The following is a 14041-nucleotide window of genomic DNA, read 5'->3' on the forward strand; positions in this document are numbered from 1 at the left end:
TGTTCTAAAGACCTATAAAATTAATTTAAGGAAAATCATGGCATTCAGGCCATTACAGACATCCAGACACACTCTGAATCACTAACAGTCCTCCCCTTGATTAATGGAGAGAAATCGAAGGGAAATCACTAACACAGCACTGTAAATTAAAAAATATGTTAAATAAGCATTCTTTCCCGCTTAACCAACTATACAAAAAAAGATAAACAGAAACCTGGGTGAGACATGGGACAAGGACTGGAAAAAGTATCTTGGATGAGTCAAATACATCAAGCCATTTATAGCTTTCTAAAATAAATATTTTTATGGTGATTTTAAATAGCCCTTTTATTGAAATGCAATTCCTATAACATAAAATTCACCATTTAAAGAGCACACTTTAATGGTTTGCAGTTTATTCACTATGTTGTGCAACCTCACCACTATCTAATTTCAGAACATTTCCACCCTCTAAAAAAGAAACCCTTTACCATTAGCAATTATTCCCAATGTCCCCTTGTCCTCATCCCCTGTTAACCACTCATCTACTTTCTGTCTTTGCAGATTTGCCTATACTGGCCACAGGCAATACATGGCCTTTTGTGTCCACCTTCTTTCACTTACAGTATATTCAAATGTATGGTGAACCTTATCATATCTGAGCTCATTATTCAATATATGTTAGTTGACAACAGTAAAACCACTTGCTCAAAGTGGTAATAGATATGTGGAATAATTAGAAAACCCACGTTCTAGTGGGTTTCTTCCCACTTTAACATTCAAGGACTTTAGTCTCCTCTGTTGTACAATATGGATATCAGGTGAGATGAAATCCAAGTTCTCTTTTTTAAAATTCCTGTTACTCCAGAAATCTCAAAGACACAGAGAGACATACTCCTGTCTTTTTTTGGGGGGAAATAATAGTTGCAAAAACAATTAGCTAGATTTGAAAACTTTAGTTTCTAACTCAATCTGGAGACAGGAAATGTCGATAGCTGCTGTCAATAACACTTTGAGCTGATTATAAACTCACTGTGTTAACACCAGTGTCATAATCAGGAGAGAAATACAACAAAAGACAGGCTGAGCACTTTTTGTCAGTGTGTGTTTTCCTCCATTTCTGAAAAGAGATGATATAATCAGTGAGTTCCTCTGTGACATCCTCCCTGATAAAAAGCCACACACACACACACACACACACACACATCAATTAGAAATGTGCATGTATGTGCTATTTGGGGTTGGAACTCATGATTCAGTATTTGTTGAATGAACAGTGGGTGAGTGGCTGGGTGGCTGGGTGAATGGATGGAAGCCATATAACTAAAGGCTGATCTAAAAGTAAGAATAAAAAAGACGTCCTAGCCAGTTTGTCTCAGGGTATAGAGTGTCAGCCTCTGTACTGAAGGGTCCCGGGTTTGATTTCAGGCAAGGGCATGTACCCCGGTTGAAGGCTCAATCCCCAGTCCTGGTTGGGGTGTATGTGGATGGCAACTAGTCGATGTGTCTCTCTCACATCAATGTTTCTCTCTGTTTCTCCCTCTCCCTTCCATTTTCTCTAAAAAAAAAAAAAATCAATGAGAAAACATCCTCTGGTGAGGATTAACAACAACAAAAAAGACATGTTGAGTTTCCTTCTCCATCCCTTCTTATAATGGATAGAATAAATATAAAATGTTGAAAACAAAAGGAATAGTGGTTCAGAAATGTTTATTGTATTGATTTTGATACAATAATAGATACAGTACATTTAATAAGCTGCTTTTTTGCAGAAATTCTTTAGCACCAGTTTATGGTTTAAATTATACAGAACTGAACTGTTAATGAAAATAGGTGCATGTTACTTGGGGCTGTATTGAAAATTAACAAAAGCAGAAATGTAAATAAATGTCACCTGGTTCATTTGTATCACTCCTTGCAAGGAGATAAAATAATGATCATACGTTTTACAAGTTTATCTTGAGTAAATATATGCTGTGTACATGTCTATTTTTGTTAAAAACCAAATATCACAATATTCTGAAAAGCTACTGACTGTTGTGTTGGGTTGATGCCCTTGGATAAAGCGGGTCTTTTCCTGAGTTAGTCAGCAAGTGTGGGGAGAAGGGCGGGGTGGCTTCAGGTTCTTCTTCCTGGTGCTTTTCCTCTTAGCTACCATCAGTCCCCTCCTCTTCTTACTCAACCCTCCTCTCCTCTTTTCCCTTTGCTCTTCCCATTCCCATTCCACCATTACTCCACTTCCTTCCTTCCTGCTCCACCCAGAACCCGAATGGCCACAGTGACCAATCAAGGTGGAGAGAACCATGACAATCATTTAATTCTTCCCCGGACCCTGAGTCAAGCCCAATCTCGAGAAAGAAGTGAAGATCATGATGAATGTTGCTCAGCACCCACACTTGCCTGAATTTTTATATGTCTCTTCTTTCCATTACTTGGATTTTGCAACTTGACTAATGCTTTCATGATCAGGAATATTTTTAAAACATTCTTGTGGTATTTCTAGTTGCTATAAAAATTCAAAACAGTCTCTCTTTGTGCTAACATTGCAATTACATTTAAGTAGCACTGTCATTGCAGTTATGTTCATTGTATAATAAAATCTACCCTGCCAAACAGGCTCTACATGGTTGCCATGGTTCTGAATTTTCAGTTTCAAATAGTTAATAGAGCTCCAGTAGGAAGGTGTGGCCCTTGAATTCCTCATTCCTTGAACTTTTTCTTTCTCCCCTAGGATGTCTAAATCTTATCTCAGCCTCTCTTTGTAAATATTTCTATTAACCAAAATCTTGATAAACAATCAGAAATAAAACAAGCTTGTGCTGTTTTATATCCAGAAATTTGACTGAATTTCTTCAGTCTTTTTTAGTTTTGCCCAAAGAATTATTATAATAAACCCTGAACTGAAGCACTGGCCTTCTGGGTAACCTCATATTGACTCTGAAGTTACTCTGGTGCTCATGTAGCAAGTTACATTTGGCACAACCATATTTTTTAGTGATTATGAAAAGAGGAAAACGTTGAGTAAACGTTTCAGAAGTAAATTTCTAATTTCCTGTAATTAAACCTTGATTTCAGAAGGGAGTTCTTATAAGCCTGCGACATGCTTCACCGCTACAGCAATGTTTCACTCGGATGATGTTATAAATTAACAAGGTACCTTTACATCAGAGAATCGCGTCCACGTGGCATTTCTACAGATATTACAGGTTGAAGGGCTCAAATTGGCATCAAACTCCTTTCTGAGAGTATAGGCTTTCAAGGGCTTTGTTTTCAGTATTATTTTGTTGTTGTTGTTCATCAGCATAGTTCATTGGGACACTTCTGAGGAAGCAGTATTTTTCTGCCATATATTAAGCATCATTTAGATATACTCTTTATTCCAAAATGTCCTTGACAAATCTTAGTCAGTGTTACAAACATAAATGAATAGAGAGGCTCATGTTCCTTCAAATTTCTCATGACTCTGTAAGGCTGGGGAAATGCAATTCTTAGCCTTGGAATGGTACAGGCCAACATTCTTATTCCAAAAGGAGATCTGGCTTCTGAGTACTGATGGGTAGACCCCTGAAGCACAGGTGGCCTCCGAATTCTTACCTGAACTAGAGCTTTGCAGATGAGCTTCCATTGGCAAATTTCTTCCATCTAAAGCTTTCCCTTTCACCACAGAGAATTCTCCTTCTGATCCACAGCCTCTTAGCTCAGGTTTCACATTTGAAAGGGCTCCAAAGGGACACAGCAGCCCTTGGCTGTCCAACCCCGATTGAATGAACTAGGGTTAGCTTCACTCAGGCCGAAGCGGCAGAAGCACCAGCAGTATGGATTTCAGAAGAGACCCATTTGAAGTACTGGGACCAAAAAAATCCAAAGACCATGAAAAATTAGGGCTGACTGAGATACTGAATGGGGTCGGAGTGGTGGTCTCCTAGAATGAGCAAATCTTGTTCCAAATAATACATCAGGCATTTATTTTGAAAAGTACTGAGATGCAAGAATTGTATCTCTTCCTGTAAGAAATATTCATTTATCAGTCTTCCTGAAGGTAGTCATTTATGCCCCCCCTTTTTTTTTACTAAATAAAATGAATCATATACTATGACAAAAAAATGTACCAAATTAGTCATGACACCTTGTTTTCTATTGAGAAATATTCATAAATCTTGTAAATAAATAGGTGAGAAATCCCATTGGGTACCTGGAAGGCCAGTTACATTCAGAGTTTCCTGGAGCACACGTAATTGTGAGCTTTGCCCTTCCTACAGTCCTTGGTTTGCCATTTTCCTTGTCTTTGAACCAAAACACAGTTCTTGCCAGGCTTTGAACGTCGAGGGGGACCCCTGCTCCAGTTGGTGAAGGTGACAGGCTCACCGCCAATCCATGCCCAGTGGCCAGCATGTACTCTGCTATTCAAACCTAATGTGAACCAAAACAATGTGCCAAATGATTTTATTACATTTATACTTGGATATCATATCCGTCTATTGTTCTAATCTCAAAAGCCACATGCAAACATGGGCCTATGTTCTAAAACATGGGATTGGATCTGGGGATCCTACAGGGCACAACTAAGCACTTAAGGCTTTGGGGTTTGGCAGATCGGAATTTTAATCCTAGCTCCAGCACGGCCGGTGTGGTTCAGTGGTGGAGCATTGACCTATGAACCAGGAGGTCACAGTTCAATTCCCCATCAGGGCACATGCCTGGGTTGTGGGCTCAATCCCCAGTGTGGGGCATGCAGGAGGCAGCCGCTCAATGATTCTCTCTCATCATTGATGTTTCTTTCTCTCTCTCCCTCTCCCTTCCTCTCTGAAATCAATAAAAATATATAAACCTAGCTTCAGCATGTATGCATTGAACATCTTCGGGAAGGTTACTCAACCCCTCTAAGTTTTAGTTTTCCCATTTGCAAATTGGAATAAAAATAGTATATTGCCCTGTCCATATGGCTCAGTTGGTTGAACATTGTCCTGTGCATCAAAAGGTTTCTGGTTCAATTCCCAGTCAGGGAATATGCCCAGATTGTGGGTTCAATTCCTGGTAGGCAACGGGGGGGCACTGATTGATGATGTTTCTCTCTCTCTCTCTCACTAAAAATCAATAAAAACGTATTTTAAAAAAATAGTATATCCAAGGCTGTTTTGTGGGTGAAATAAGATCATGCATGTTAAGCACATGGAATATATGTGTTTACTAAATGACAATCATTATTTATCTTATCCTATAGGCAGAACTTCTATCACAGAGACACAGATACACTCTTGTCTATTGTTCTTGTTCCTCATTATTTAAATGTCTCAGTTTTCCTATGTGAAAGTAGCTTACTCAGTATTATTTTTAGTCTAAAGCTTAAGACTTTTTCCATCTGTGACAATTTCAACAAAAAGCAGCTTTTCTCACCTTGCCTCTTTATTCCCACTGGCAATTTTTGGAAATTACACTTTAATGTTGCAAAGCTCTTGGAATTTCTCTTAAAGAAGTGCTCCTCCCTCTCATTTTCTTTTATAAGGGAAATAAAAAAGAAGAAAATGAGAAAAGGATCCCCTTCAATAGCATGATCTGAATCTCAAAACCGCATGTGACCGTGAAAACAATCTCAGTTACATAGCATACAATCTCCTCTCAACCGATTCTCAGTCAATATTTTGGGGTAGAATAAAATGAAGTACTTGTAGTTAGGAATAACCTATCTTGTTCTAGATTGTTTCCTTGAATTATTGACCAGGTCACACTATGCCTAGTACTTTGTGGGGACAGAGCCTTGAGATTAGCCGTGGATGTAAAGAAAACTCATCCTTCAGCTTTAACTTAATACTTTCAGATAATTTCAGAATTTAGAGACTCCCTGAGGGGTAAAGAGATCTTGAGAAGCCAAGAATGGTTTATTAGTGTCTTCCTGAAACACACCAGCTTTCGAGAGAGATGGTGAGAACACTGACTTTGAGGGGCCCTGAGAATTCTAGTTCTTAAGGGGCTTGAAAGGATTTGTATTATTGTTTAAAATGTAGGAAATATTAAAAATTCAGAAAACAAGGATAACATTAAAATCACCTACAATTCTCAACTGCAGGTTAAACATTTCTAATTTTCTGACATGTTTCTTTTAATATATGTATATATTACATGTATATAAATATATATAGTTCATATATATAAATTTCTTTTTTATTTTAAATTATTTCATGCTTCATATGTTTGTACACTCTGCCTTTTTACTAAGTACCTTGCCACAAATATTTTATGTATAATGTTCATCCAATATATATTTATTGAGTATTAATAAGCATGAGACATTTTGTCATGTCTTTAATAGTTAATGCTTCCACAAAGCACTAAATATTAAATATTCCTTCACATGACTATACTACAATTTATTTAATCATCCCCTATTTATAGCTCTTTCTATTTTTTTTTTTTTTTACTTTTAGGAATACCACTTGTTGAATTCACTTATCTATAAATAGACCCACATCTCTTATTATTTCTTTGAGATGTGTCTAAAAATGAAACTTTTGTGTAATTAAGATGAGTTTTTACTAAACTGATAAACAAAAATAGATCAAGAGACAGAGAAGCATCAGACTGTCAAACTTCAGAGGGAAGGGCGGGGGGGAGGGGGAAAGGGATCCACCAAAGGACTTGTGTGCATGCATATGAGCATAACCAATGGACACAGACACTAGGGGGGGTGAGGGCATGTGCTGGGGGGTGGGGGTGGCCGGGGAGAGGTCCATGGGGGGAAAATGAGACATATGTACTACTATACGTAATACCTTAAACAATAAAGAATTTTTTTAAAAGATGAGTTTTTAAAGATTATAAATCACAACCATTTGGCCCATAGAAGAGAGACATTCTCCTTGCGTTCTTGTCTCCCTGCTCAGTGCCACGCAAATACTTGCCTATCCAGAAGGGCTTTCTTCCACTGAAGTCCCAGAGCCATCGCATATGCTGCCTGGACAGGACAGTCACAAGGCTGCCCAGGTGACTACAAGCAAATGAATGAAAATGAGAGCGTCAGTGACAAGGAGTTCAGCATTTCTGTTGATATGATCTGCATAGCAGAAATCAAACCCAGATTAAACAGAAAAATATACATATGCAGAAAAAAACTTTCCAAGTTTTTAATACTACACCTTTTTTAAAATTTAATGAGCGTCTCCAGGGTGCGATAAGTGACTAGCAAGAAAGTGACATTTTATTATAATATCTGGGCTTTAAACCACAAATTCAGTAGGTCTTTCTATATCTTTTTAGAAAGTCAGCCTACTTATAAAGGTTAATTACTCAATGCCAAAACTTACTCCTTTCATAGGAAATATATCTGGCATACTAGTAAATTTGGCAATTATCCAGTTAATGTGATCAGTAAGGTAACCCAGACAATCCAAATAAAATGACTTTGAGGCCTACATTTTGAACTTGGTTTGTTTAGTTAAATATCCCAATAATTGTGGTCGTTTTATCATACCCAGTGAAATGAGCAGGTCTCACTGTCAAACCTTTTGATGTTGTGTAGAAGTTAAAGCACCTGTTCTTAAATATAAATATATCTATATACATATATATATGTATATATACACCTTCCTACAAAATATTATTCTTTTTTTATAAGTTTAAGGTGTATGGCATAATGACTTGAATTACATATATTATGAAATGACTACCACAATATGCTAACATCATCATTTCCTTTAGATACCAGGAGAGAAAAGTTTTTTTCCTTGAGATAAGAATTCTTAATAACTTTTGATTATACCATACAGTGGTGTTAACTACAGTCATCATGTTGTACATTACATTTCCAAGTACTTTTATCTTATAAATGGAAGTTTGTACATTTTGACTATCTTTATCCAATTCCCCCACCCCACATCCCCCACCTCTGGTAGCCACAAATCTGGTCACTTTTTCTATGATTTTTTTGTTGTTGTTTAGAGTCTACATATAAGTGAGATCATACAATACTTGTCTTTCTCTGTCTCACTTAATGCCCTCAAGATTCATGCGTGTAAAACAAATGGCAAGATGTCCTTTTTTATGGCTGAACACACATACTATTTATATATATATTTATATATGTAAATATATAAATATATATATTTATATATTTATATATATAAATATATATATATATATATATATATATATATATATATATATATCTCACAACTTCTTTATTCTTTCATCTGGTCATGAACACTTAGATTGTTTTCATGTCTTGGCTATTACAAACATTGCTGCTATGAGCATGAGGGTGCAGATAGCTCTTCAATATAGTGTTTTCATCTCCTTCAGATAGATTCCCAGAAGTCGAACTGCTTAATCATATGGTAGCTCTATTTTTAATTTTTTGAGGAACCTCCATACTGTTTTCCACAGTGGCTGCACTAATTTACAATTCTACCAAAAGTGCACAAGGGTTTCCTTTTCTCCATATCCTTGCCAGAACTTATCTCATCTTTTTGTTGACAGACATTCTAACTGGAACAATTCTTTGTGAATTATTTTTTCAGCTAGCTGAATTATTTCTATAAGAATATTTGATTGTGTCTAAATTCCCCAGCAGTGCTCATTAAGAGCTCTTTTAAGATGCTTCAAGTAAAAAGCTAATAGGTAATTGTTTTCTTCTTTTTTTAGAACAGAAAGTTTCCAACAAGAAACGAAGTAACCATGATCTTCTTGCCTGGTTAATATCAACTGATATATTAAAAAGTAAAAACAAGTGTGCCAATAGAAAATAGTTGAATTGAATTTTATTCAATTTGCCTATATCTTTCCAAACTTCAGATCCATTTCTTTGTTTTTCCAGATCACATATAGTGACCATAATTAAGCCATTTCTGAATGCTTTTCCCCCACCAATACCAGTCCTTTACTGTTCTATAATGCAGTGGTACTGCTAGGCCTTCTGAGATACGTAAGGCTCTTTATTCCTTTTCTGAATGGCCTTAGGCATCTGGATTTGGGTTTTGTGACTTGTCTCTGATTTCATTATTTACTGTCAGCTCCTGTCTGACAGTTCAGCTGATATGAAAGCACACCTTTTCCCAGACCCCTCACATCCAATGTGGTAATTCTAATGTGGTGAGAGTTAGGACACAGAACATTAAATGTGTGTTAAATATAGGCTGAAGGAAGGCTTGAGGGACTTCCTCAGGCTACATGGTATATTGGACAGAGTATGGGAGGCCTGGCTTCCACTTTCTCCTCTGACTCTAACTCCTTTATAGATGTAACTTCAGCCTCATCTTCACCATCAGGAAGCAACAAGTTGTATTTAGCACCTCCTCCTGCTTTAAGATTCTTGAAATTATCTTTAAAAGAGCCTATAAAATCCATTTTAGCTGGTCAAGTGCAAGTTTCATTTCCTTTTTGACTCTGAGAAGCAAAAAGTCTTAAAAGATCAAGATGAGAAAATAGCTGAGAAGCAAAAAGTCCTAAAAGATCAAGATGAGAAAATAGCTGTGTTTAGGATAGGTAAAATGTGAGGCCATAGTTATTCTTAAAAAATAGTTGGGCATTTGAATGTTGATTATTTTATAAAAATATCATTCCTTTGATGCTTATATACATAAAGTATGATAGAGATGAGATAGATAACTACGTATACAGAGAGAAACAAAAATAAAATACAGAGATCTACATGCAAATAAATCTTTTGACAGCTTTGAAATTTTGAATCATTCAAAGTGTAGTATTTAAAACAGAAACCTTAATTTTTCTAGTTACAGAAACACACATCTACTTTTTTGATACTTTTTGGTTAAGCATAGACATATTTCAGAGTAACTCTTTAAGACTATGTCAGCAGGGGTTCCAGACACTCCTGTGGAAAAACAAGATGGGTTGAAAGATAATGATCTATAATAATAGAATTATCAAATGTACAATGACTACCTAAGGAAATGAGATGAGATTACAATATGTAAATTCAAGAAATACCCAATATAGCAGTCTGGCTCCTCTGGGTTAGAAAAATAATAAAACACCAATGGGGAGGAAAGGAGATTGGAGATAAAGATTGACTTGAGCTAGTGATCTGATTAGGGACAAGGGATAAAGTAAAATTGGCTGTTCTTCTTGAAACATGGGTGCTGTAAATGACCCGCTGTAAAGGACCTCCAAGTAGCAAGGCAGCCCGGGGAAACATAGCCCAATATTGAATAATGGTCCCTGAGACCAACTCAAAGACATACTAGGTGCTTATTAATTTTAATTATAGAATTTAAAACCATCTCATAAACATATTTTATAAGAAAGAAAACGTGAGGTTATAAAATGTTGAAATTATAATTTTACATTGCAGAAAGAGTTGATAATTCCCAGAGTAATACCATTTTCCAAGCCATATGGGTTGGAGAAAAAAAATGAAGAAAATGAACCTGAAAAGGAAAGGGGGAAGGAAAGCCGGGAGGCCCACAGTGAGTGAAAACATGTTGAATGGTAAGGGAGAAACTGGGGTTCAGAGAAAAATTGTACTGAGGAGGTGCCCTTGCTTCCCAAAAATGTTCCTCTTAGAATGACTAATCCAAAGGGATTTGGAGATCTTTCATTTTTCTCTTAGTTTGCTTTTTATCTGCAGCTAGACACTTTCTGAAATGCCTATAACTAGTATTAACTATTCTTGGGGTAATCATTCTTGTCCTTCTGAAATAAAATGCATATTAAAGTACCATACCAATAAAATCAGATGAAACATTCATACCCATTCTTTCAATTAAAATTTTCAAATCAGAAGTTTTTTATGATATTTTAAAAACTGTAAACCATTCTTTGCCTCTCTTATACATCCTGGAAAACTATGAGAAATGGTATTTGATAGATGTTTTAATTTCTGGACCAATATGGTGAATAATGTGTAATTCAAAAAAAATTTTACATAACTGATAGATATATCGTTACTTTATAAAAATAGAAACTCTACTTGCCCCTAAAAACTTTCTCTTGTTCTGAAAGCTTCTGAATTTTACATCTAAAAATAAGTGACAGTCCTACAGCTGAAAACAATTCTGAGACCAGAGTTTATTAAAATAACCTCAAAACATGAACAAATTAGTTCTGACACTGCTTATTTTGTGTTTGATTTGCTAGATATATCACTAATCTGCCTGGATTAATAGGAGAGATAGGAATTTTACATCATTATAATAGATTTTATAATAGTTTATTGCAGAACAAAATATCTACCTATTTATATTGTTTTTAAATACCATTAATATTTTTATATATGCAATCAACACATATTGCTTGTAAGCCCTATGGTTACATTTAGGTTCAGAGAACTTTTTAATTCAATCTATAGTAAGACATCAACTCAATGAAAGATGAATTCTGTCATTTAAATTCAGTGACTTTTACATTCTTTTTTTTTTAAATATATTTTATTGATTTTTTACAGAGAGGAAGGGAGAGAGATAGAGAGTTAGAAACATCGATGAGAGAGAAACATCGATGAGCTGCCTCCTGCACATCTCCTACTGGGGATGTGCCCGCAACCCAGGCACATGGCCTTTGACCGGAATCGAACCTGGGACCTTTCAGTCCACAGGCCGACACCCTATCCACTGAGCCAAACCGGTTTCGGCAACTTTTACATTCTTAAAGGAGCTTTCTGGGAAGAGTTATGTGGGAGGAAATTATCAGGATTGTATGACAACTTTACTGATGCAGGGTGTAAGGAGTTGCCACATGAAGAGTTATGGTGTCTATATCTCTGAAGCTCATAGATGAATGAGGAATAACTTAGTTATTGGGTTGTGTGGTCAATACTGGGGGATAATATTTAAAAGTGTGGTCTGGTCTACAGTAAGTATCCAAATAAATAATTATTGAATGAATGAACCTATAAACTCAGAACTTGATTGTATCTTCCTTAGGTTTGCTCCAAGAGGTTGTTTTGATTCTAACCCAAAGAAAACTTAGTATTCATAATTTAATAAAAAAAAAAACCCTAATATGTCTTTGCTGTGATACAAAATGATTAACATATAATTTTGAAAACCTGATTTAGATTAGCCCATTACAAAGTTAAAGTTAAAATCAGTGTCCTTATCAATACACCTGAGATGAGATATCTCCTATAATTATGAAACTATTTTTGAGAGTATAATAACAAATTTATAAAAAATCCTTTCTCTCTTTCTCTCTCTCTCTCTCTCTCTCTCTCTCTCTCTCTCTCTCTCTCATTTATTTGCTTGTATAACCACGAGCAAGTTATTTTTCTCCCCTGAATCTCTTTGTTTTATCTGTAACATATAAACAATAATACCTGCTTTCCTCACTGAAGTGATGGGAGGCTCAAATAAGCTCATATATGTGAAAGAATTCTGTTAACTAGAAAATGTTATCTAAAAGTAAGGTGTTATTGGCAAAGAAGCATGTAGAACAAGGTCAGTGCAAAAGGGTCGTGGTGCGAAGGTGCTTCAAACCAAGTTGTAGCTGAAATCGTAGAGCAAATGCATGAGGAAGTAGAAAGGCTTTTACATTAATTTGGGCTTTTATTTTATTACTGGGTTAAGTGAACTGTGTAATAGTAATAGGTATATGAAGAACCCCTTTATAACTTGTCTTACTCATCATTAAAATCAAGCTATAATTAGAGGGATCAATAAAATAAAATAAACAGGAGTATTGGAGGACAGATATAGGGTTGTCAACATGAAACTATCAGCAATATTACTATAAGTTGCCATAGAAATAATTTTTGACACCAAAAAGCTAGAGGATCATAACCTCAGAATAAAGACTAGTCCTTCAAAGAAGAGACCGTTGGTGACCAACACTGATGAATGCATGGAAAGATAACACTCAATAGATGTCTTTATTTTTCTCATAACATTAAGAATCAAGTAAAGCCTCATTAAGATCACCAGAGTTCCAGCTCAGCCAATGTGGCTCAGTGGTTGAGCACTGACCTAGCAAGAGGCCACAGTTCGATTCCTGGTCATTTGAAAACCACTGGAAGATGAACAATAAGGCTATTTGCAAACTTGAGGTTTGGGGGTTCTGTTGCTTTGTGCATCATATTTTACCAATAAATCCCAGCAGAAACTGCTCTTCTGGACTTGCCCTCATTTTTGTCAGTAGAGAAAGTATTCTCTTTCCCCTCTATAGCATTGTAATCTCATCCTTGCTAATTCAGAAAGCTTTGATTACACATCGAAGCTCTGTCCTTAAGGAGTAAACAAGACTTATTCCACTATTTCTAAGACAAACATTAAATAAAAGCAGGACATCCAGACCCTGGATCACCAGAAAGATGAACAAGCGAGTCCTATAGAAATGCAGCCTGAAACATCACTGTAGGCAAACATGACAAAACTGCAGCTGTCCCACTTCGGGCACATTGTAAGAGGACAGGGTTCTTTGGAAAAGATAATAATGCTGGAGAAAAGAGAAGGCAGCAGGAAAAGAGAAAGACCGAATATGAGATGGGTTGACTCCAAAAAGAAGCCATAGGCATGAGTCTACAGGAGCTGAACAGGGCTGCTGAGGGCAGGGTTTGTAGACATCACTCATTCTTATAGACCCCAGAGCCATAGCCAAGTCAACGACACATAGCAACAAGGACATTTGGTTATTTTGGTGGAAAATGTCTTAATTGTTCTTTAACATATAATATTATGGGAATATATGTACTTAAGGAATATTCATAGAATTTTTTAAAAAATTTAACTTATTGTATACCACCAACATCAACAAAGACATGAAAGCCACTGATTAAACTCTATTTTGCCTTTGCTTATACTTAGGACATGAAATACATCAGTGAAAACAGGGATGGTTGATTTGACCAGTTTTTAAATATACTATTAAAATATCCTATTAACTTTTTAAAAAATCTAAGTATAATGTCCACACAATAAAATGCGTACATTTTAAAGCATTTAATTTGATAATTTTTGACAATGGTATATATCCATGTAACAACCACCCAGACCAAAACATAGAACAGTTAGAGCCTCATCTATTTTCCTGTCACCCCACAATTCCTGCCAGAGATAACTCTTTTTGTGTTTGTTTGTTTTTTTTTTTCTAACACCAACTAATAGATTAGTTGTTTTTC

The 14041-nt window shown here is 35.9% G+C and overlaps 1 protein-coding gene across 1 annotated transcript in view; it reads right to left on the reverse strand.

The window, feature by feature from the left end:
* Positions 1-1733: 1733 nt before the first annotated feature.
* FREM1 (FRAS1 related extracellular matrix 1) overlaps positions 1734-14041 on the reverse strand; it is a 123727-nt gene continuing 111419 nt past the window's right edge. Inside the window, exons 35-36 of the mRNA XM_070431700.1 lie at positions 6876-6961; positions 1734-4389 (exon numbers count right to left, since the gene is read on the reverse strand). Coding sequence (XP_070287801.1) covers positions 4190-4389; positions 6876-6961 — 286 coding nt within the window. The 3' untranslated portion in view covers positions 1734-4189. The remainder of the gene's footprint in view (positions 4390-6875; positions 6962-14041) is intronic.

This window comes from Myotis yumanensis, unplaced genomic scaffold, assembly GCF_028538775.1.
Source record: "Myotis yumanensis isolate MYYU_CA2020_CCGP unplaced genomic scaffold, mMyoYum1.0.hap1 SCAF_12, whole genome shotgun sequence".
Classification (NCBI taxonomy): domain Eukaryota; kingdom Metazoa; phylum Chordata; class Mammalia; order Chiroptera; family Vespertilionidae; genus Myotis; species Myotis yumanensis.